Source organism: Peromyscus leucopus, chromosome X (genome assembly GCF_004664715.2).
Source record: "Peromyscus leucopus breed LL Stock chromosome X, UCI_PerLeu_2.1, whole genome shotgun sequence".
Lineage (NCBI taxonomy): Eukaryota > Metazoa > Chordata > Mammalia > Rodentia > Cricetidae > Peromyscus > Peromyscus leucopus.
The window spans coordinates 93,372,226-93,396,919 of NC_051083.1; the positions used below are offsets into that span (position 1 = coordinate 93,372,226).

A 24,694-nucleotide genomic window follows, 5' to 3' on the forward strand; every position below is an offset into this window, starting at 1 on the left:
ATCAGGGAAACAACACCCTTCACAATAGCTCTAAATAATATAAAATATCTTGGTGTAACTCGAACCAAGCAAGTGAAAGACCTGTATGACAAGAACTTGAAGTCTTTAAAGAAAGAAATTGTAGATTTCAGAAGATGGAACGATCACCCATGCTCATGGATAGGTAGGATTAACATAGTAAAAATGGTCATCTTACCAAAAACAATCCACAGATTCAACACAATCCCCACTAAAATCCCAACACAATTCTTTACAGACCTTGAAAGAACAATATTCAACTTCATGTAGAAAAACAAAACAAAACAAAACAAAAAACAAAAAAAAAAAAAAAAAAAAACCCAGGATAGCTAAAACAACCCTGTACAACAAAGGAACTTCTGGAGGTATCACCATCCCTGATTTCAAGCTCAACTACAGAGCTGCAGTAATAAAAACCACATGGTCTTGGCATAAAAACAGACGTGGATCAATGTAATCAAATCAAAGGCCTGGGCGTAAATTCACATACCTATGGACACCTGATTTTTGACAAAGAAGCCAAAACTATACAATGGAAAAAAGACAGCATCCTCAACAAATGGTGCTGGTCTCACTGGATGTTGGCATGTAGAAGAATGCAAATAGACCCATATCTATCACCCTGCACAAAACTCAAACCCAAGTGGATCAAAGACCTCAACATAAAACCAGATACACTGAACATGATAGAAGAGAAATTGGGAAATAGCCTTAAACACTTTGGCACAGGAGACAACTTCCTGAACAGGACACCAATAGCGCAGACACTAAGATCAACATTATAATTAATAAATGAGACCTCATGAAACTGAAAAGCTTCTGTAAGGCAAAAGATACCATCAATAGGACAAAATGGCTGCCTACAGAATGGGAAAGATCTTCACCAAGCCCACATCTGACAGAGGGCTAATTTCCAAAATATATAAAGAACTCAAGAAATTAGACAACAAAAAAAAAACAAATAATACAATTAATTAAAAATGGGGTACAGATCTAAACAGAGAACTCTCAACAGAGCAAACTCATATGGCTGAGAAACAAATAAATCTTCAACATCCTTAGCCATCAGGGAAATGCAAGTTAAAACGACTCTGAGATTCCATCTTACACTGGTCAGAATGCCTAAGATTAAAAACACAAGTGACAGCTCACCCTGGTGAGAATGTGGAACAAGGGGAACACTTGTCCACTACTGGTGGGAGTGCAAACTTGTACAGCTGCTATGGAAATCAATATGGTGGTTCCATAGAAAGTTAGGAATCAATCTACCTTAAGACCCAGCTATACTACTCTTGGAGATAGACCCAGGGGACACTCCATCATACCACAAGGACACTTGCTCAACTATGTCATTGCAGCTTTGTTTGTAATAGCCAGAAACTGGAAACAACCTAGATGTCCCTGAACTGGAGAACGGATAAAGAAAATGTGGTACATTTACACAATGGAGTATTACTAGGTTGTTAAAGCAATGTTATCAGGAAATTTGCAGGCAAATGGATGGAACTAGAAAAAAAAATCATCTTGAGTGAGGTAACCCAGACCCAGAAAGACAAACATGGCATGTACTCACTCATAAGTGGTTATTAGCCGTAAAGCAAAGAATAATCATGCTACAGTCCACAGACCCAGAGATATTAAGTAACAAGGAGGGCTCAAGGGGGGGGATACTTGGATCTCTCTGGGAAGGGGAAATAGATTTCCAGGGTGGACTTGGGGTGGGTGAGGATGGGAACAGGAGTGATTGGGTGGGGAGAATGCGGCAGAGTATACTGGAAGAGATGACTGGAAAAGGGGGCATTTTGAGGTGAAGTAGAAATCTAGTATAATGGAAACTCCTAGGAATCTACAAGGGTGACCCCAGCTAAGACTCCTAGCAATAGGGGATACATAGTCTGAACTGGCCATCTCCTATTACCAGGCAAGACTTTCAGTGAAGGGACTGGGATACCACCAACTCAGCCACATAACCTTCAATCTACAATTTGTTCTACCCACAAGATATGTTGGGGTAAGGTGGTACAGAAATTGTGGGAGTGGCCAATCAATGACTGGTCTAGCCTGAGACCTATGCCACAAGAGTGAGCTCACTCCTAACACTGCCTGGAGCACCAGGACCCAGAGGCTGGACAGCCCAGAGACCTAGGATAGAACCAAGCACAACTGACAGAGAGAGAGAGAGAGAGAGAGAGAGAGAGAGAGGAGAGGAGGGAGGGAGGGAGGGAGGGAGGGAGGGAGGGAGGGAGGGAGGAGGAGGGAGGGAGGGAGGAGGAGAGGAGGGAAGGGAGGAGGGAAGGAAGGAAGGAAGGAAGGAAGGAAGGAAGAAAGATGTCAATGTAATGATGTCTGCCATACTCATAGATTGGTGCCTGGCCCAATTGTCATCAGAGAGGAGTCACCCAGCAACTGATGGAAACAGATGCAGAGATCCACATCTAAACATTAGATGGAGCTCAGGGAATCCTGCAGAAGAGGAGGAGGAAGGATTATAGGAGCCAGGGGTTCATGGACATCACAAGAAAACCCACAGAATCAACTAACCTGGGCTCCTAGGGGTTCACAGAGACTGAACTGACAACCAAGGAGCCAGCACAGGAATGACCTAGACCCTCTGCATACATGTTACAGTTGTGGAGATTGGTCTACTTGTGGGACTCCTAACAGAGGGAGCAGGGACTGTCTCTGACTCTTTTGCCAGCTTTTAGGACCCTATTGGTCATACTGGGTTGCCTTGTACAGCCTTAATACATGAGGAGGTGCTTAGTCTTACTGAAACTTGATATGCCATGTTTGGTTGATATCATTGGGAGATCTGTCTGTTTGTGAACAGAAACAGAGGAGTGGATAGGGGGTGGAAGAGGGGAGGTGGGGGGGGTAGGAGGAGAGAAGGGAGAGGAAATTGTGGTAGGGATGTAAAAAAACAAAACAAATTTAAAACCACTTAAAAAAATTAAGTTGTCATTAATGCAAACTAATTTGTTTAAGATGTTAGTTGTAATCCTTAATTCCTAATGATATTCTTCTATTGTCATCAGAGAAGCATTGTCCAACAACTGATGGAAACAGATACAGAGACCCACAGCCAAACACTAGACAAAGCCAGGGGAACCCCATATAAGAAGGGGAGGAAGGACTGTAGGAACCAGAGGGAGTGTCGAGGAAACCACAAGAACACAACAGAATCAATGAAGCAGGGCGCATGGGAGCTCACAAAGATTGAAATGACAAACACAGACCCTATATGAGTCTGAGCTAGGTCCACTGCATATATGTTACGGTTGTGTAGCTTTGTGTTCTTGTGGGACTCCTAACAGTGGGAGTGGGGGTTGTCCCTGACTCCTTTGCCTGCTCTTGGGTCCTTTTCCTCCTACTGGAAAGCCTCATCCAACCTTGATATGAGAGTTTGTGCCTAGTCTTCTTGTAGCTTATTACTATGTGTTCAACTGATATCCCTGGGAGGCCTGCTCTTTTTTTTTTTTTTTTTGAAGGGAAATGGGGGACAGGGAAGGTACAGGTGGGAGGGGATTGGAGTGGAGGTAGGGGAAACTGCTTTTGGGATGTAAATTATAAGTCCGTAAAGAATAAAAAAAAAGATAATCAGGACTGGAATAAAACACACACACACTGATGAGGGTGGGAGGGGGAATCAAAAAGTTAATTAAAATGACATACTAGACAAAACTAATTCCATAAATGAACGAATAAAATAATAGATGTAAATCCTATCTTATCAAAATAACCCAATACATTAAAATAAGCAAGCTAAAAACCTCAATCAAAAAGGCATGAGAAGCTATACCCATAAAGTCTCAATAATATGGCTGCCTAAATAAGACCTGCATGATACAACCACTAGCTGACATGCCAACCAATATTTGCAACACTAAACAGATTGAGCAGGTTTTGTATATAAACACACACACACACACACACACACACACACACACATCAATTAATGTATGTTTATATATAAATGTTGTGCAAGACTATATGGACTGAGTAGGTTTTATATATAAACAAAAATATAAACACACACACACACATACATACACACACGTAGTCATCAATTTGAGAGGGAATGGGATTTAGTTTTGATCCACTCATCTGGTAGAATGATGTATTTTTTGTATATTTATAAATTCCCTGAGTCTTATTGATATTATTTTTCTACTTTTATTCCATTTAAAATAGAAGTATTGAGTGGATATCTTTACTTTTTCTTCTCTTGGTCACAAAATTTCTAGAACTACTATAATATTAAGTATATATATATGTGTGTGTGTGTATATATATATATATATATATATATATATAATTTTTGAAAAGAATGTGAAGGTAAGTAAGTGGGGAAAAGGATGCTCCTTTGAGTAACTGGTGCTCAAGCATTCATAGGAAGAAAAGTCAATCTCATTCTATATCTCATGTTATAAAAATACCAAGTCAAAATGGATTAGCAGTAAATATAAAATGTGTAATTATAAAACCACAAGAAGAAAATACCAGAAGTCTTTTACATCAACAGGTATTAGGCAGAGTTCTTAATTCTTACACAGATATATGTCTGTGCATACAACTAATAAACTCAACAAGAGTTCAAAGCATTTTCTCTGAGGAGCAAGATCTATATAATGAAAGCTAGAAGATGCAGTTGAAAAAAAACTAAAGAAACCAAAAAACACAAATAGCAGGTAAGCACTCATGCTCACTTAGAAGACTTAATACGGTTAAGAAATCCTCACTAACTTAAGCTCTCTCTCTACACATTCAATTCACTCCCTACCAAACTATCAATGATTTGATTTTGTAGAAATAAAACATTCTACTCTAAAATACACATGGAATCTTAAGGGACCACCAAAATAGTCAAGACAATGTGAAAAAATACCATAAGTACTACATGTTATTACTTCCTGATTTTAAAACTTACTACAAAAATTAAAAGAGCATGCTACATTCCAGGCATGGAGGTACACACCTTTAATCTCAGCACTCTGGAGGGACAGGCAGGAGGATCTCTGTGAGTTTGAGGCCAGCCTGGTCTACAGAGTGAGTTCCAGGACAGCCAGGACTACACAGAGAAACCCTGTCTCGAAAGCAAACAAAACAACAGCATGCTACTGGCATAAAGCAGACACATATACCACTAAAAAGTCCAGAAATAAACTCTCATCCATAGGGTAAATAATCTTTGAACAGAGCAGTAATATCATTCAGTGCAGAAAGAATAGTCTTAAAAAAGTGGTCCTGGGAAAACTGAATAGCAACAAGTGACAGGATCCTTATCTTAAGCCATATGCAAAAATTAACTCAAAATGGATCAAAGACCTAAACAGCGCAAAAAACATAATAGCTCAGAAGATAACATAGAGGAAATGTTTTTTTATATTGGATTTGGCAATGACATCTTAGATGTGCTAACAGAAGCACATGATAAAGGAAGAAAAATGAGAAAACACCGTGCATTAAAGGATACTATGAAGAGTAAAAAGCAGAAACAGAACAAGAGAAAATATTTACAAATCATGTATCGGAGGAGTGATTGATATCTAGGTACTTGAATGGATATATATTCATAGAGGATACATGGTCAAATAGTAATACAAATGAAAAAATACATAGTAGCACTTATTAGGGAAATGCAAATCAAAACCATAAGGAGATAGATACATCATGCTGTTTAAACTAGTGATTATCCAAAAAGAGAAAACCTAAAAAATAACATGTGATCCTGAGAATTTAGAGTAATTGAAACTTTTGTACATTGCTGGTAGGAATACAAAATGACAGTCTGTATAGAGAACAGTAGGGAGTGTCATCCAAAAATTGAACATAGAATTATTACAAGAGTCAGCAATTCCACTTCTGTGTATATACACCAAGAACTAAAAACAGATATCAAACATTTGCACACCAATGTTCACACCAGCATTATTCACAACAACTACAACATGGAAGTAATTGAAGTGTCCACTGATGAATGAACTGATTAAACAAAACAGTATGTATATACAATGGAATATTATGCAGCCTTAAAAAGGAATGGAATTCTGACACATGCTACAATATGAATCAGCAATGAAAACATTTATGCTAAGTAAAATAACCCAATCATAAAAGATAAATATTGCACGATTTTATTTACATGAGGTACATAAAACAGTCAAATTCACAAAAAGTAGAATGAAGGTTGCTAGAAGGCAGAGGGTATAAGCTAAGTTAAGTAGCTTTTAATGTGTATAACTTAAAAAGCTCTAGAGATGGGTGGTGGTTATAGTTAGAGAATATGTTAACACCACAGAAGCAAATACTCAAAAATGGTAAAAATAGTAAATTTGATGTTATGTAAATTTTAGCACAATTAAAAACATACTACTAAAAGAATGAAATGACAAGCTCCAGACTGTGAAAAAATATTTGTAAAGCACATATCCAATGGAGGACTGTGTTTAGTATATATAAAGAAATCTCAAAAGTCATTAGGAAGGAAAAGAAATCCAATGGTAAAATGGCAAAGATGTGAACAGAAACTTTAGCAAACAGGATATAATGATGGCAAAAAAGCACACGGAGAGATGTTCAGCATCATTAGCCACTAAGAAAAGGCACATTGAAACAACAGGGAGGCAACACTTCACACCTATCAGAACAATCACAATAAATACTGACAATACCAAATGCTGACAAAGATGTAGAGCAAGTCAACTCTCATACACCATTGGTGGGAATGCAAAATGGTACAGCCACTCTGGAAAATGGTTTGGCAGTTTCATATAAAGTTAAATGTGCACTTACCATATGACCCAGTAATCCCACTTCTAGATATTTACCTTAGAGAAATAAAAACTTATGTTCACACAAAAACCTGCACAAGAATGTTAATATCAATATCATTCATAAAGACCATAACCTGGAAAACCCAAATCCACTTCAATACATGAATGGATATGGAATATCCACACAATGAAATGGGACTCCACAAAAATGAATGAGTTATTGATAAAAACAACAACTTGGATGAGTCTCAAAAGCATTATGCTGAGTGAAAGAAGCCAGCCTCACAAGGTTACACACTGCATGATTCCATTTATATGACAGTCTCTAAAAGATAAAGCAGAAGTAATGGTGATAAGTGATTGCCGGGAACTTGTAGGGAGCAATGGGAGTGACTCGAAAGGGGATTGAGAGTATGAGGAGAGTTTGCCTGAGTGATGGAGCTGCTCCCTCTCTTGATTGTGGTGGTGGATACATGGAATCTACATGATTTTCAATTCACAGATTGTACACCAAAAAAAGGCCCCATGCAATTTTACTGTAGGTTCAGTTCAAAATAAAATGCTAGTTATAATTATTATTATCATCATCACCAATAGTTATACTGACTAATGATATTCAGAATGATTTGTGCAATGGGATCTAAAATTCAGCATGAACAATGTATGTCTGGTACAATAAAGCTATAGAAGTAAAAACAAACTAAATGTAAAATCTTGACAACTTCTACTAACTCCTCTCTTTAATATTTCATATCAGGACAATATGTTCTCTCTAGATAATTCCTATAAACATTGTCATATAGTGAATATGGAATTAAATAAGTGCTCAACTTAGAAGTCTGGGACCCTAGTTTACATTCCTAAATCTAACACTGTAAGAAAACTCTCGACTTGCCTTTTGTGCCTAATTTTATCTTCCTCTTCATTGAGGTCATGTACTTGTCTGCACTTGTCTTTTTGTGGTATGCTGTGAAGGTTTAAAGCAAGGAGTTTCAAAGATAGGAAACAGAACAGAGACACACCCGCCACCCCCCACCCCAATAGCAGGTACTGCTCTGATTTCCATGTATTACCTCACTTAATTGTCCTAACAACTCCACATCACAGCTACTATTGATATTCTCATTTCACAGAGAAAGAACTGAAGTATAGAGAGGTACCCTTATCAGCATTTCACAACTAGTAAGTGGGGGAGCCAGGTTTTTCCCAGGCAGTCTGCTTCCAGAGCCTATGTCCACATTCAGTACGCCATGATGTCTCAGCACAGAAAGCTGTTCATTTGTTCTTTCCCCCCTTACCACTGCTCTGGCACCTGTATAGCCTAGCTTTAACACACCATTCAATCTCTTGCATGACTTTAACATACAGACCCAGTTCTGACTTCTCTCCTCAGCTTCACTGCTTCATTCCTGCATCAATATCTACATACATACGCTAATCCCGCCATCTTCCCAAATTCAATCTGTTTAAATGAAATACACCATTTTTCTTCCAAATGTCCCCTAAAGACTGAATTTGACCCACTGTTAAGTTAGCCAGCTTTGAAATATCTGAGTTATCTCATCATCCTCTCCACTTCGTTCTCAGTCAATGACCCTCCTCCTTCATTCGCAGTCCACGGCTTTATCAATTCTTCTTGTCACATCACATACAACTAATTCCACCTTTCTAGTTCCACTGTCTTCACTCTAGTCTAGATGTTAATAACTCAATGACTTGAATGCCATTCTTTCTCTCCCCTCTCTAATTCTTTGTTGGCCAGCACATTAATCATTTTCAAATACAGCTTTTATCATCCTACTATATTCAAACGCATGAACCAAACAAACTAACTCCATATACCTCTGTCTTATCAAACAAATAAGAGCCAAGAATTCTGAGCTACCCTTTCAAGCTGATCTCTTAAAATGCCCCCAATTAACAATGCTCACACCAATCACTACAACTGAAATGCTATTCTCTCTCCTGTCTAACAGATAGGGTTAAAAGAGTATTTAAATCTTACCTCTTCTGAGGCCTTCTTCACTCACACCAATAAAACTTTGAACTTCTGTGGCACTGAGACAGTATATCTGGCATTACTGCTAAAGGGTACATGTATGCATCTCCAAGCCGACTAGTACAAGGCTAGGAACCATTTCTTAAACCTTTTCTGTGTACCTTCCACCATGCCGAGTAAAATTAGCTGCTAAATGAATTCTTTCTGGCTAAGACAGATACCGTTTATGTATGATTTTGCATTACTTTACAGTTCAGTCTAAAGACCCATCACAAGCTCACTTTATTTCCCTTTCATGTGTCAGACGTCATTCTCTGCCATACTCTGTTTCACTGCCACACTGAACTTCTTACTTTTCCCTACTTATACCAGGTCCTTTCATAGTGTGGCTCCTATCCATTCACTAGCTGTAATGTCCTTTTCCTTTTACATAAAAATAATGCCTGTTGCTTTGTTAAGCTAGTACAAATGTCAACCTCTGACTCCCCCAACTAGATTCGGATGCTCTGTGTTCTATGCCACCTTGACATTTGATTAAACTCTTTATAACACTTCCAATGGTGTCATGCAAGTAACTCTACACACATTTGTGTCACCCGTGGGACTATATATTTCTCACGAGTAGTAACATCTTGTCTTTCACTAATTCCCCCTATCTAATGCCCTGATGTTAAACCTTTCTTTCAGTTAAAGAACATTTCAGAGTCAGTGAGGATCCCATACCTTGGTAATAAAGAGCCTTAAGGAAGGAGTGACGATCAGTTCCCTGAAATAAAGACTTTTCAATTTCCATTTCTCGCCGGGTCAGCTGTTTGCTCTTTGAAAACCTCTGTGGCAGGCAAAGGATGCGCTGGCGCTCTGAGATCCTTTCTTCAATATCTTGAAGCCGTTTCTGTATTGCTTCAGGAGTTGCCCTCAGCTTTGTCCTCTGAAACCAGGGAAATTAGATGCTTTGTATCAAAAAGCACAAAAGTAAATCTGAGACCTCATGTAAGAAAGCAGATGAGAAAGGCCCAGAAATTGGAAGTTGTTTTGTAAGTTTTAGTTAAGGGCTAGCCAACAACTTCTCTTTCGTCAATGTTTCTATCTTAAAAACAAAAGAAGATTTAGACTCAACACTCAGTTTCATGAAAACTAAAAACAACAAGGTTCTCAATGACAAAATAAAGCAACCACCATGTTGGGGAGTTCAGCTGTTCCTGCTTGCAGAAGACCATCCCAGCAGGACTGGCTGATGGTTTACACAGCCCGGCAAAGAGGCATAGGGTTGGGCATGAGCTTTTTCTCTAGGAAGGAACTTGTGGCTATGGGAAAGCCCTCACTGGTGTTGAGTAAGGCTTTCCCGGCACAGCTCACTGAAGGAGGAGTGCCCACACTCCTATAAGGAGCCCTTTACCAAGGCTCTGAAAGGGAAGCTCAACAGACTCACTGGTTCTCTAGAGTGGACTTGGGCAGAACTGTGCCTTAGTTTATCCATTTGTTGTTGGGATCTTGGGAAGATGGGCAAATGTTGCTTTAAGTCTCCCTTACGGAATGAATTTTATCAACACAGGCACACACACATACATAAATGAAAATAAAGAGATCATATTAAGAAAACAGCTTTACCGCTATATATATAGCATGGAGGTCCCTAGGACGACTGTGGCTTATAATAAATTTTGGTTTTACTCAATTATTGAAAAAAAATAGCCAAATGAATGGAAACACATGAACTATGAACCAAAGGCTGAGGGGCCCCCAGCTGGATCAGGCCCTCTGAATAGGTGAAACAGTTGATTGGCTTGATCAGTTTGGGAGGCAACTAGGAAGTGGGACCGAGTCCTGTGCTCATTGCATGAGTTGGCTGTTTGAAACCTGGAGCTTATGCAGGGACACTTGGCTCAATCTGGGAGGAGGAGACTGGACCTGCCTGGACTGAGTCTACCAGGTTGATCGCAGTCCTCGGGGGAGGACTTGTCCTGGAAGAGATGGGAATGGGGGGTGTTTGGGGGTAAAGGGAGGGGGTGGGAGGGGGGAGAATAGGGGAACCCATGGCTGATATGTAGAACTGAATGGTATTGTAAAATAAAATAAAAAAAAAAAGAAAACAGCTTTACCTTTTCACCTGAAACATGGCTTTTCCAGATCAATATTTCTGTTTCGTTGAGCCCTAGTTCCCTGAGAGAAGCAGTTTCCTGGTCTTTTTCATGTAGTGTCTGGAACTGGGACAAAGTCATTGTCCCAGCTGCTTCCTTCCCAAAGGGCTTGTACATAGTACCTGGGGCAAAGCTCTCTTTCTTAGAGACACATCTGCAAAATACGAAAGAGAGTAAGAACATCTGGTGGCTACAATTCACAGTAACCACATTCTGATTGTGATGGGGCCTATTATAAGGGGTCCACTGAAGCGCATAGTCTAAGTCTCTCTTACATTCTTTTGCCAGGGTGAAGCACCATGGCAACAAAATGGAATTCCATGAACAGCCCCCAAATATCCAGGACTAATAAATGACTAAATTAACAAAGTTTACTGAGTACCTGATATGCATTAGATGCTGTGTTCTATATTGAGAGATAATAGTTAAAAAAAAAAATCAACGGGCTAGAGATATGGTAAAATAATTAAGAGCTCCATTGCTCTTGCAGAGGACCTCGGCCAGTTCCCAGCACCCACATGGCAGCTCACAACCACCTCTAACTCCAGTTCCAGATGATTGGAAACCCTCTGGCCTCTGCAGGCAGTGGCACACATATGGTTCACATAAATTCCCCCCACCCCACCCATACACACAAAATAAATCTTCTATAAAAAAATATCAAAAGAACTGCCACCTATATAAAGAATAGCAGAAGGGAGACAACTAAATAGGAAATGTCCATATAGAATAATAAATGCCATGTTAGGGGAAATACAGGGTTCTTTACTAGAACAAAGAACCTGGTCCAGGCTTAATAAGATATAGGAAGCTTCCTACAAAAAGACACAAAAGCAAAATCTGACCCGTATAAAGAGGTCTTCCAAAGCAAGCGGTTGTGTGAGAGTGCAGTGCTACCATCAGGCTTTAAGAGGGATGTGTAACCTGCAGGTGAGGGTCTATTATAATCTCCCTGTTTACAAATCAATACTCACTCTTCAATGGAGACAGAGGTATCAAGTTGATGTTGAAGGAGGCTCTTCAGCTGCCTCTCACCTTCTGTTTCCAGCTCTTCCAGGACATGCTCTTCATTCTTCACACAGCTATTTACCCTGGTGCAGATGTAAAACACACACCACACACTCATAAACAAAAACAAAGGGAAAGTAGAAGAGACATGTAATCTGAATATATTCTCCTCATCTATATTACCTATCAGTGATTCATTTGATCAAAGGCATTTCTTCAACATTCCACTGCCCTGAGTATTCATTACACAAACATTTACTGAATGCCTATGTACACAACAGGCATTATGCTAGCTACTTGTCCTGGCTGGTTTTATGTCAAATAACACAAGCCAGAGTCATTTTGGAAGAGGAAACCTCAATTAAGAGAATGTTCCCATCAAACCAGCCTGTGGGCAAGCCTATGGTATACTTTCTTGATTAATAATTGATATGTGAGGACCACACTAACTCTGTGTGGTGCTACCCCTGGGCTGATGGTCCTAAGTGCTATTTTAAAAAAAAGCAGGCTATAAGCAGCATTCCTCCATGGCCTCTTCATCAGATCCTGCTTCCAGGTTCCTGCCCAGTTTGAGCTCCTGTTCTGACTTCCCTCAGTGATGGACCATGACCTGAGAGTTGTAAGCCAGAATGAACCCTTTCCTCCCCAAGTTGCTTTTGGTCATGATGTTCTATCACAGCAATAGAAAACTTAATTAAGACACTACTTGTGGAAGCTAAAGATATTCCGAGCGTAGTTGTGATCAAGGTATTTGTAATATATTTAGGAGAAGACGTATATACTCCTGTGCTGTGTACATGTGCCTACAAAGAGAAGGAATCTGAATAAATGATAGAGAAACATGCCCAAATTAGTAAACGATTGCAGAAGAAAGGGGTAGACGGGAGCTAAAATAGTAAAGACGATTTCAGAAAGAGATTCTTAAATTGGTGTTTAAAAGACTGGGTGTGACAAAGAAAAGAAGTGGGAAGCCAAAATATGAAAAGACAGAAACACATAATGTGGTATAATTGGAACCTCCATTTATATTCAGGCTTTGAATAGCCTTAAATACATCAACTAATGTTCTGGTCTGGACCAGACCTGAGCATATTAGGTATTAGAAAACAATTTATCATGCCATTAGGTGTCAAAGAGTAAGCAGTGTTTTAGGCTATATGGATTGAAAGGTAACTAGAATAACTAGTTAAGAAACCACTGAGGTAAAAGGCAAGGAAGTTCTAGACCAGGGCAGTAATAGCAGAAATACAAAGGAGGGATTAAATGAAAGAAGTCTTTTGGAGGAGGATGTTAAGAAAGTAAAATACAAACTGGGCGTTGGTGGCACATGCCTTTAATCCCAGCACTCGGGAGGCAGAGGCAGGCGGATCTCTGTGAGTTCGAGGCCAGCCTGGGCTACCAAGTGAGCTCCAGGAAAGGCACAAAGCTACACAGAGAAACCCTGTCTCGAAAAACCATTAAAAAAAAGTAAAATACACAAATACACAAATAAATAAATAAATAAATAAATAAATAAATAAATAAATAAATACAAACACTCAAATTTCAAACTGTTGGTACAGTTTGACAGAATGTTGGTCCCAATGAAGGAAAACAATTCCAGATGGAATAAATGCCTAGGAAAGGGAAAGGCAGTGTCATTAATACCCACACCGACTTGACCAACTCTTCCAACCTGAAACGCTGGCATCAAGTATACTTCCAAGACACTGAGTCTGAGGAACCAACAAAAATGGCTCGCTAAAAGGAAAGTGAATGATGACACATTCTTACAGGGGGGACAGTCTAAGGGTGACCAAGAGAAATCTGAAGCCACCTGTGTACACAAGATCTGAAGACATTAGGAAGTCTGAAGGAAGTGCAGGAAATCTAAAGGGTGTCTTAACAATGCTTTAGCCCAGACACTACTGTGTAGAAAAGCGGATCGTGGCTGTGAGGCAATCTCAAGTCACTGAAAACTCTTACTAAGTACCAAGAAATAACACAATCATTTAATCATGTAATAATAGAGTAGGAAAGAAACAAACACAAAAAGTGAGCTAAATCCATGAGAAAATAAATATTATGTTTCGTACAAAATAATAGCAAAATATATTATAGAAAAATTACTATTTCTTACAAAATAGACCTTGTCTACTGGAGTTTATAATAAAGTATAGGAAAAGCCCTGTAATTATAAGATTCCTATAAAGACCTGGATCTATATTTTAAAAATTCTAAAATAACTTACTTTGGAACTAAGGCTTAAAAAAAAACTCTTTAAGCCTTTCTATCTTTATGATTTAGAATCCCAAACAGTTATTGCTAAATTTAATTTCTAAAAATGAATACGCATATCAACACACATGAATCTATAGAAAAATATTGTGTTAAAAAAAAGCTTGCTCCATAAAAAGAAAGACAGTATGCTGCCATTTATATAAGGCTAAAAACCAGATGAAACTAGGAATATTTTGTTCAAGGCTTAAACTCATATGTGGAAAATAGATTAAGAAACAAAACAAAGCCAGGGGGCGCATGCCTTTAATCCCAGCACTCGGGAGGCAGAAGCAGAGGCAGAAGCAGAGGCAGAAGCAGGCGGATCTCTGTGAGTTCGAGGCCAGCCTGAGCTACAGAGTGAGATCCAGGACAGGCGCCAAGCTACACAGAGAAACCCTGTCTCGAAAAACCAAAAAAAGAAAAAAAAAAAAAAAAAGAAAGAAAAAAGGCAAGGGAGTAATTGGTGCAAAATCCTAGATAAAAGAGGGGGGGCTTTTTTAAGGTATGTATGTGAATGATGTCCTACCGCTTACACCCGTACAGAATTTTATTTTTGATTATTCTTTAAGCTATACATTAGATCCATTATTTTTCACTTACGAGGTATGTCATCACAGAATAATTAAAATGTGATTTTAATTAAGGCAGGGGACATCAATAACTCAAAAAAAAAAAAAAAAAAAAAAAAAAACTCAGGAAACTAAGAAAGCAGAAAGCATTCCTAAACATGTCAGTTGTGCCTCACTGTTCCAGAGTGAAGATTCTCTTGCAGAGTGAATACAAATCTAAAGTGGATCCTTTCTGAAGGATTCCCGTCCTGTCGGTAACTGTGAAACTCTGGGTCTCAAGGAGGACCTTCTCCGGTGCAAAGGGCCATTTACTACAGAACCGGTAGGGGAAACTGCCCGGAAGCAATACCTTTCTTCTTCCCAAACACATTCGCGCCGGTTTTGTGCCGAATTTGGAGAAACAAACTATCCCTCTCTAACTTTTAGATCTGAAAGCACGACCCTGTATGGCGGGCCCAACTATGTCTTTAACATGCAGACAATGTAAGCGCCCACCGTGAGACCCTCCGGACGGACGGTGAGAGCTGGGGGGCGGGCCAGGGAGGAGCTGGGTTGCAAGTCTCCCGAGCTGGGACTGGGATAGCCAAGGCAGCTCCAGGGGCCTCTGCCCAGGGGGAGGCATTCCTATGGAAACCGGCCTGGCCGCGGCCCTTCCAGAGCTTCACCCAACAGACTGGTCCGGCCGGCCTTCCCTCCTCCCTTCTCCTTTGTCTTCTCGCTAGACAGAACCCGCCCCTCGAGAACGTGACACATCCCAAACAAAAGGAAAAGGCCATTTTCAAAAAGTAAAAGATAAAAGTTGCCGCCTGCAACTCAGACATGCCCTTACCTCTTCATGTTTCCGCAGGCCCCTATCACTAACTTGGGCAAATAGGCCCCAGACCTCAACTCCCAGAAATCTATGCGGCAGACTCAAAAGAGGATGGAGGTGGAGCAAGGGACTCTGGGAATTGTAGTAGCACAGAGAAAGCCAGTCTTGGGTGACTAGTATAGTGTAAATTAAGAATTTCTAGTACAGGTTAAAGAGAACACCCAGAATTTAAACCTCATGAACCTAGGATTCACCTATGGCTTCTTGACTCTTCCCCCGAGTATCAGTAAATCGTAGATATTCTCTAATCACCTTCGAATTTGTTCCTGTCAGCAAGGCTTCTCTTGCAAGGATTTATCTGACCTACCTGCTGTTTCCAGTCCAGCCTACAGTCTGACCACATCACTTACACTAATGTTTTCCTCTTATCTGTAACAGATCATTCTGAGTTCCCTTAGTTCAAAGTCAGAATCAGTATGTACCCAGGTGTGGGGATATTTTGTTTGTACTCTAACAAATATCAAAGGACAGAGCCACCCACTAGATTAAGCATAGAGGCCAGGCAGTAGTGGCACACACCTTTAATCCTAGCACTCAGGAGGGCAGACTGCAAGGTCAAAGACACCCTGGACTACACGAGATTGATCCAGTCTAAAAGAGAAACAGAGTCAGGCAGTGGTGGCACACACCTTTAATCCCAGTACTTGGGAGTCACAAGCCTTTATTTCCAGCACTAGGAAGGTTGAGACAGGAAGTGATATGGCTGGGCAGAGAAAGGAGCATAAGGAGGGAGGCGGCAGGAATTAGAGCCCTTTCAGCTGAGGACTCAGAGGCATTCAGTCGGAGGATTCATGGAGACAGGATCTCCCCTTTCGGCCGAGGAGCTGGCGAGGTGAGAAGTGGCTGTGGCTTGTTTCCTCTGGTCTTTCAGCATTTACCCTGATATCTGGCTCTGGGTTTTTATTATAAGACCAGTTAGGATTCGTGCAACACCCAAGCTTTTGAGTATCTTATTGATAAATACATGGAATCAAGAGTTAGATATAGTAGGGACTGGAGAGAGATGGCATGTGGTGGTATTGTGTTCCCCAAAATATCGTGTACCTTAATAAACTTATCTGGGGTCAGAGAACAGAAAAGCCACTAGTTAGGCAGTGATAGCACATGCCTTTAATCCTAGCATTCCAGAGGCAGAAATCCCTCTGGATCTCTGTGAGTTCAATGCCACATTGGAAACAGCCAAGCATGGTGACACACGCCTTTAATCCCAGAAAGCCAGCCTTTAATCCCAGGGAGTGATGGTAGAAAGCAGAAAGGTATATAGGGTGTGAGGACCAGAAACTAGCAGCATTTGGCTGCTTAAGCATGTAGCTGGTTAAGCTTCAGGCTTTCAAGCAGCAGTTCAGCTGAGATTCATTCTGGATGAGGACACAGAAGCTTCCAGTCTGAGGAAACAAGACCAGCTGAGAAGTTGGCCAGGTGAGGTTAGCTGTGGCTTGTTCTGTCTCTCTGATCTACCAGCATGGACCCCAATAACTGGCCTCGGGTTTGATTTTATTAGTAAGAACCTTTAAGATTCATGCTACAATGGCACTTGTTTCTCTTTCAGAGAACCTGAGTTCAGTTTCCACACAGTGGCTCACAGCTGTCTGTAACCCCAGTTCCAAGGCTCTGATGCCTTGTTTATGGGACACCAGGTACACACATGGTGCACATACATACATGCAGACAAAACATGCATACACAGAACATAATTTTTTTTAAAGATCCATATAAAAAGTGTTTAAAAGCATTGGTCCTTGGGTTTAGGGATCTAGCTCAATCTGTAAAGTGCTGGCTGGGTATGCACAAAGCCCCCAGTGTGTGGAATACTTGTTTGGCTAGACACCAAGTTCAAGACAAGTCTGGACTACATTAGATGAATTTCAAAAATAACAACATCAATAACAAAAACAATCAAAGCATGTGTTCTTAATGGCCAAAAAAAAAAGGAAATGCAAATATCCCTAAACATATGGAAAGGAAGATGTTAATTTATAAGACAGAAATTTCAAGCTACATTACATAGTTCAAGGCCAGGTAGTTCTACATACTTAGCGACTCTAAAGAAATCAACAAAAACAAACAAAGGCAACAATATAAAACAAAGTGCAGTGACCCACCAAACTGTCAAGGCCATAAACAAAGGAAAATTCTGAGACTCTGTCACATTCATAAGGAAACAAGGGAAAGATGATTTCTAAGTGTATTGTAGGATTCTTAAACAGAAAGAGGACACTAGGCAAACATAAATAAACTATGATTTCTATTTAATAAGGTTCATTAGCTGTGATAAATACTGTATTGTGTAAGATGTTAACACTAAGTGAAATTGAGCAGAAATACGTGGAACAGTGGATATGAAGCTTTTACGTAAATCTAAAACTATTCTAAAACTTATTATTTTTAAAGGTACCCTAAATAGCACTTTTTTTTTACTTGCTACATAGGAAAGGATAAAAAAGAAAGACAATGCATTTGTTGACATTCTGGTGAAACAGGCACCCTCACCTACTGCTAGTAGGAGGATAAATTGGCTCTGCAAAGAGCAACTTGATGTCACAACTGAAATTTCAGTGCCCATTTCCTTTAAAGCAGCAATTCAGCATATCTGCAAATACTCTTCTCAACACAATAAATACTCATCTATGTGCATTGCTGTTCAGTGCTGTCTATAGCAAAATACTGGGTGGGGGAACCTTAAATATTTAAATATAGCCAATGAAATCTATGTAATAATGAAAAGGTGGTAAACTTCTCTGGATTATTACAATCTTTAAACAATACCTAGTAAAATAGTAAGTTTCAGAATACCATATAGTACTCTTACATTTGTGTAAAAGGTGGAATATGTATGTGCCTGTACATGCGTGAAATATTTTTGTGAGAACATATGACATTCCCTCTTCTCCAATTAACAAAACTCAATGGTTGAAGGACAAGAAGAGAAAGAAAAAATACAACTAAATTCTTCATATGTTTTGTCCCTATTGAAATTTTTATTATATTGAGACAGGGTTTTTGTATGATGCTCAAATTGGCCATTACCTTGTGATCTTCCCACGTGAGCCTCACAAATGATGGAGTTACAGGTGTGTGCCAAGCATGCCCTTATATACTTTGAACATTTTGTTTGTTTTTAGAGACAGTTTCTCTGTGTAACAGCCTGGCAATCCTGGAACTCTCTTTGTAGACAGGCTGGCTTCAAACTCGCGGAGATCCCCTTGCCTCTGCCTCCCAAGTGCTGGGATTAAAGGCCTGTGCCACCACTGCCCATGTCCTTTGAATTTTTAACTGTATGACTGTCTCACCTAGTGTGACTGGTTGTGTGTGTCAACATGACACAAGCTAGAGTCATCAGAGAGGAAGGACCCTCAGCTGAGGAAATGCCTACTTGAGATCCAGCTGTAAGGCATTTTTCTCATTTAGTGATCAATGAGGGAGAGTCCTGGGCTGCTGGTCCTGGGTTATATAAGAAGATGTGCTGAGCAAGCCATGGGGAACAAGCCATGGAAAGCAAGCCAGTAAGCAGCTCCCCTCCATGGCCTCTGCATCAACTTCTGCCTCCAGGATCCTGCCCTGTTTGAGTTCCTGTCCTGACTTCCTTCAGTGATGAACAGCAATACTGAAGTGTAAGCCAAATAAACCCTTTCCTCCCCAACATGCTTTTGGGTCATGGCGTTTTGTCGCAGCAATAGAAACTCTAAGACACATAGTTGATTCTTTTTTAATTAAATAGAACCCTTATCTCAGGAGCCAGGTGAGAAAAAAATATCTTGTAGACTTTGGGGTTCACACTACTTGGGTTTAGATTCAAGTTCTTGGTTACTGACTATATACCATAACAGAGTTTTGAACCAATCTGGGTATAAAGTTTTTGTTTTGCCAAGTTAATGGAATATGAGTTTCAGCAAATTTCTTTAACTGGTTTAATTCAGCTTCCTCATAAGAGGAAGTCAAGTACATAAATAAAGTGATACCTCAGTGGTTCTCAACCTGTGGGTCATGACCCCCACAGGGGCCATATATCAGTTATTTACATTACAGTTCATAACAATAGCAAAAATATACTTATGGAGTAGCAACAAAAATAATTTTAGGGTAAGGGGTCACCACAACATGAGGAAAAGGGTCACAGCATTAGAAAGGTTGAGAACCACTGCTTCAGAAAAATAGGCAACTGTGAAGCTTTATGTAAAATAATACTTTTGTACGATTTTAAAGCTTTTCCATGACAGGGTGGTTATCTATGAGTAAATATTCCAAGGTTATCCAGCAAGTTCACACTTGCTCAAAGTCCTTGATACTGTCATGTTCAAGTCAGCAGCTACTGGAACAAAATGAGTTTTAGAACCATACTTCTTGAGAACTTCTAGTAGATTGAAAATATGTCAGATATTAAAGTAATCCAAAATCTACCAAATGCAAATGCCAGTGCTCTAGAAGCACCCTGGTACAGAAATGCAAATACAATATACATCACTTTGTAGTTTTGACACAGACTAAAGACTGCACGTAAGTATAAACAAAATGTGGGTCACATCCTCTTTGAGTTGGACATATTCTTTAAAGAGGTGGGGTTAACTCTGGCATTCAGCCAAACTGTCTGCCTGACAAATTTGTCAATAGGAAAATGGAAACACATAGCAAGGTTGTTAGTGTGCTTAAATTCTTGGAAGGGTGGATCATTTTATCATCACAGTAAGTTTGTCTAGTTCTAGTCAAACATAGTCTACAGATACTGGAGTGACACACACTTCAAAGCAAATCTTTTCCCAGGTGGGGTGAGTGGAGAAGACAGTTATATGGCTGTGGAATTGCAAATGGATAGCAAGGTTATGAAAGGTATTCTACGTATCTGTATATAACTGTAACCAACCCCAGTGGTAGGTGTAGCAGAAGTCTTAAAAAGTCCTTATTAATAAAATCAAACCTGAGGCCAGTTATTGGGGTGAATGCTAGAAGATCAGAGAAGCAGAACAAGCCACAGCTACCTCACCTTGCCAGTTCCTCGGCTGGTCCTGTTTCCTCAGACTGGAAGCTTCTGTGTCCTCATCCCAATGGCTCTCAGCTGAACTGCTGCTCGAAAGCCTGAATGCTTAACCAGCCAAAAGCTTCTAGTTTCTGGTCCTCACGCCTTATATATCTTTCTGCTTTCTGACATCACTCCCTGGGATTAAAGGCTCACTTTTTGGGATGAGGCGTGAGTCACCATGCTTGGCTGTATCCTTGAACACATGGATTTCTGCCTCTTGAATGCTAGGATTAAAGGCGTGTGCTACCACTGCCTATCCTTTATGTTTAATATTGTGGCTGCTCTGTCTCTGACCCCAGATAAGTTTATTAGCAAGCACAATATTTTGGGGAACACAATACCACCACAGGTAGGTACCGAGGGATATCTGGAAAACACTAGAAGGAATGCCATTGTACTTCTAGCTCTGTCAAACTAAGATGTACTAGCTATTCCATTTTCACAGCATCCCTTTCCCCATCTTAAAGTCATATCAGACAGTTTGTAAAAGCTTTTTAAGACCTTAGGAATTACATACCTTATTATGAGTTAATTTCAAAAATTCCCCTCTCAAATTTATGACAAACTGAAAAATATGCCAATCTACAAGATTAGTTTAGTTAAGCCAAAAGTTGCTCTTTAACAAATAAGCCATGTTTTCAGGCTGTTTACTAAAGGAGCTTTGTTTACTGAATGCTTCTGGTTCTAACACATGGAAAACATTAAAAATCAAAATGTTCTCTTGAATCTATGATCATCTAATATGAAGAACAAACACCTGTGTATGGCTTTCAAGTTCCTCAAATGCATCTTCTTAAAGGAGAAAAAGATGACTATGTTTTGAGAAGAAGCCATGACATCACAAAGGTTAAGAATTTTCATTCAGTTAGTATCTGAGCTAGGGGGCTGGAGATGGAGAGATGGCTCAGAGGTTAAAAAGCACTGGCTGCTCTTCCGGAGGAGCCAGGTTCAATTCCCAGCCCCCACATGGCAGCTCACAACTGTCTTGTAACTCCAGTTCCAGAGGACCTGGCACCCTCACACAGACATACATGCAGACAAAACACCAATGAACATAAAATAAAAATAAATTACTGAAAAAAATCTGAGAGCAGTAACAATGGTTGCCTTAGTATTCTTGGCAAAATGAGTTAACTAACATTTGTTTAAGCAATGTCGTATCTTTTAGACAAGTTAGAACCAGAATCAAATGTAACTTATGGGAGCTTTAGTCTAAGGGTCCAAATTTCAGACGGTACACTGGGGTGAGTGGGTTAATCTGGAAGCCACTTGCCACTCTCTAGGATCTTTTATGTATTAGGGGTCAAAAATACTACAAATCCCAGGAAAGATATTACAAAAGATAGTATAAACAGAACTTCAGCTTCTTCTCTACTTTATATAGGAAATTTGCAAAAAGTACTCTGCCTGTGTTTAAAAAGAAGTAAGAGGACCACAAAACTTAGGAGACTTGAAAACTAGTCTATCCTCAGAAAACAGTTGGAAAAACATAAATCAAGTTTTCCTTTTTGTAGAAAAAAATGTTGCTCAAGATGATTTTTTTTCTTGAATTAGGCAAAACATAAGTTTAAAACCAGAATTTCATGTAAAACATTATATTGTCTTTACTGAATGTGGAACCTCACTTATATGTGGGCTATTATACCAGAGTTTTATTGAGGAAAAATGAGGACTTTTGTCCTTATCTAGGATATATTGGTAATAATATCGAGCTTCAAAAATTATAGATTACTCAAAATTCTACTCAAAACTGTGTTTACCTTAAAAAGTCTAGAAGATTTAATAGTCTGCATTATTCTCTCATTATTCCCGTTCTATCCCTGTCTCTCTCGCTCACACACACACACACACACACACACACACACAGAGAGAGAGAGAGAGAGAGAGAGAGAGAGAGAGAGAGAGAGAGAGAGAGAGAGAGAGAGAGAATTAAAGACAGAAGCGTGTGCATGCTAGGATAGCACTCTCCCACAGAACTGTGGGCCCAGACATGGTTTCATTCTTTGAATGAAAGAGTTTTTAATTAGTTGAACTCAGCCAATAACCTAGGCTGTCCTTGAATGGGAGATGCCTCTATCAGTCTTCTAGGTGGCTGGGATTACAGGCCTGTGCTACCAGGTCCAGTTCACAGTCTATAATTTTGAGTGGTGACAAAAACTTACTCAAGTAACTAATACATGTTTTTATAGGAAGTGAATCCATTAAGTTCTAGTATTTATTCTACTCATGAAACTTAGCACCACTAACTGTCATTTAAAAATGATTTTCTTCTGTAACATGAACCCTTCAGTGTGGTCATGTGTGTTTGGGACAACAAAAATTCAGTTCAGTCACTTAACTTTTAATCCGTTTATTTTTGCTTTTAGGACATTACATTATTAGCAATTTAATGAGACATAAGAGACTAAGATGTTTTAAAGCTAAGAAGAGGACTTTTTTTCTTTCAGAACATAACAAGTTACACAGAAAAGCAGGTCCAAATCATATGCTGTAACAAACACATGAAAAAATCTCCAGGATACCTAGGTGTGGTGATACTTGGAAAACTGAGGAAGAATGATGGCAAGTTCCAAGCCAGCCTAGGCTATACAGTGAGATCTTGATTTAAAAAAAAAAAAAAAACCACCAAACCGAACCAAACCACTGAGGTATCTCTTGATAGTCAAAAGTGAATCATGTGAACCTTACCCTTAAAAGTAACATAATTCAGTGCTGGGTAAATAATCCAAGAGTGTGGCACTGGGTTTGATCTCTAGAACCATAAGAAAACTAAAAGCCCTAATTAAATCTCTAATCCATAAAACCATATTGCCTTCTCTGAACTCCTGAAAGACACTTGCTGTAAATCAAGATACACTTCCTTTCGTTGCCCATATAGTCTTTCACAGATAAAAATTATATCTCAGAGTAGACAGTAAATTTCACTTGAGACTTTACAGCACTTTACGAGAATGGCAACAAACACCCAGTCCTTACTGGGTGGCATGTACGTTTTGGCAAATATCTTCTCACAATTAAGTAGGAAGTTGGTGTGTAATCGTGATAAGATGTAGACTCTAAGTAAGATATAGGTTACACACACAAAATCAATACCTAATAAGCAAATTGCCTGGGCAAGGGGGTTAATATACCTTTTACTTAATTCTGTGTAAGCACTCTATTACTGAGTTATGCCCTCAGCCTTGATTTTATTTCATTCTGAAAGAAAAATTGAATACTTCTCTTTACAGTATTTAAATGAAAAATAATGAAACACATGCACAAATTATTGCAATCAAAGATAAGTAGTAACTATAAACACTACTCTTATTTAATATCATCAGAATTCAGGGTTGATGAATAATCCAAATGGAGTGGGTCAGGGTGATAGTTATTCAAAGGCAAACTTCATATTGCGCTCCTGCTCCTTGTAACGATACTCCTCAAAAACCTTTGTGATCTCTTTCATCTTCTTCTGCATTATGCCTACAGGGAAAAAGCCATACAATCATTAGTCAGAGTCACATTCCAGGGACATAACAACACACCCTACCCTCAATTATGACATACAAAACCTTACATCTCAATTTTAATAGTTTTAATTTTTAGAAAATGAGAGAAAAAAATTCATCCTTTTGGAAACTGTGAAAACAGTGGATGAGAATAATCTTTATTTGTTCTCTTTAGTTTTTGGACAATAACAGTCCTCCTTAGGTTTGTGTTTTGTTGTAGTGGGTATTGGCTGTTTATTTTTACTCATCAGTGCCTAAAAGTACAATTTAGGGTGCTCAGTAAACTGAATGCATAATTTTGGTAGGTCTGAGCTACCTATATAAGATATGAGTTCATTGGGAAAATTTGCATTTCCGTTGTTTTCCAATAATTTATTTACCTTGGTGGTTTTTAAGTTTGCTCAGAGGCAGTGTACTGAAAAATGCTATTAACAGTTACCATATCAAATAGTACTTTTCTGCCATGAAAAATAAACTGTTGAAGGATGTAGTTGGAAGTTTTCCTGTGCCCTTCCTGGTCCCATGGCTGCTCAGACCCAAATAAACACACACAG

The 24,694-nt window shown here is 39.3% G+C and overlaps 2 protein-coding genes across 4 annotated transcripts in view; both read right to left on the reverse strand.

The window, feature by feature from the left end:
* The window catches only part of Rbm41 (RNA binding motif protein 41), a 56,404-nt gene extending 40,743 nt beyond the window's left edge, over nucleotides 1–15,661 (reverse strand). Inside the window, exons 1-5 of one of the 3 annotated variants that reach the window (XM_028895136.2) lie at nucleotides 15,594–15,635; nucleotides 11,903–12,049; nucleotides 10,890–11,082; nucleotides 9,514–9,718; nucleotides 7,687–7,758 (exon numbers count right to left, since the gene is read on the reverse strand). In XM_028895136.2, coding sequence (XP_028750969.1) covers nucleotides 7,687–7,758; nucleotides 9,514–9,718; nucleotides 10,890–11,082; nucleotides 11,903–12,049; nucleotides 15,594–15,601 — 625 coding nt within the window. In that variant the 5' untranslated portion in view covers nucleotides 15,602–15,635. Of the gene's footprint in view, nucleotides 1–7,686; nucleotides 7,759–9,513; nucleotides 9,719–10,889; nucleotides 11,083–11,902; nucleotides 12,050–15,593 lie in introns of all 3 variants that reach the window. The other 2 variants (XM_037199215.1, XM_028895138.2) reach the window with 2 other exon arrangements.
* A 7,322-nt stretch (nucleotides 15,662–22,983) lies between these two features.
* Nucleotides 22,984–24,694, reverse strand: part of Nup62cl (nucleoporin 62 C-terminal like) — a 64,220-nt gene continuing 62,509 nt past the window's right edge. Inside the window, exon 9 of the mRNA XM_028895133.2 lies at nucleotides 22,984–24,114. Within this exon, the coding sequence (XP_028750966.1) occupies nucleotides 24,020–24,114 (95 nt within the window). The 3' untranslated portion in view covers nucleotides 22,984–24,019. The remainder of the gene's footprint in view (nucleotides 24,115–24,694) is intronic.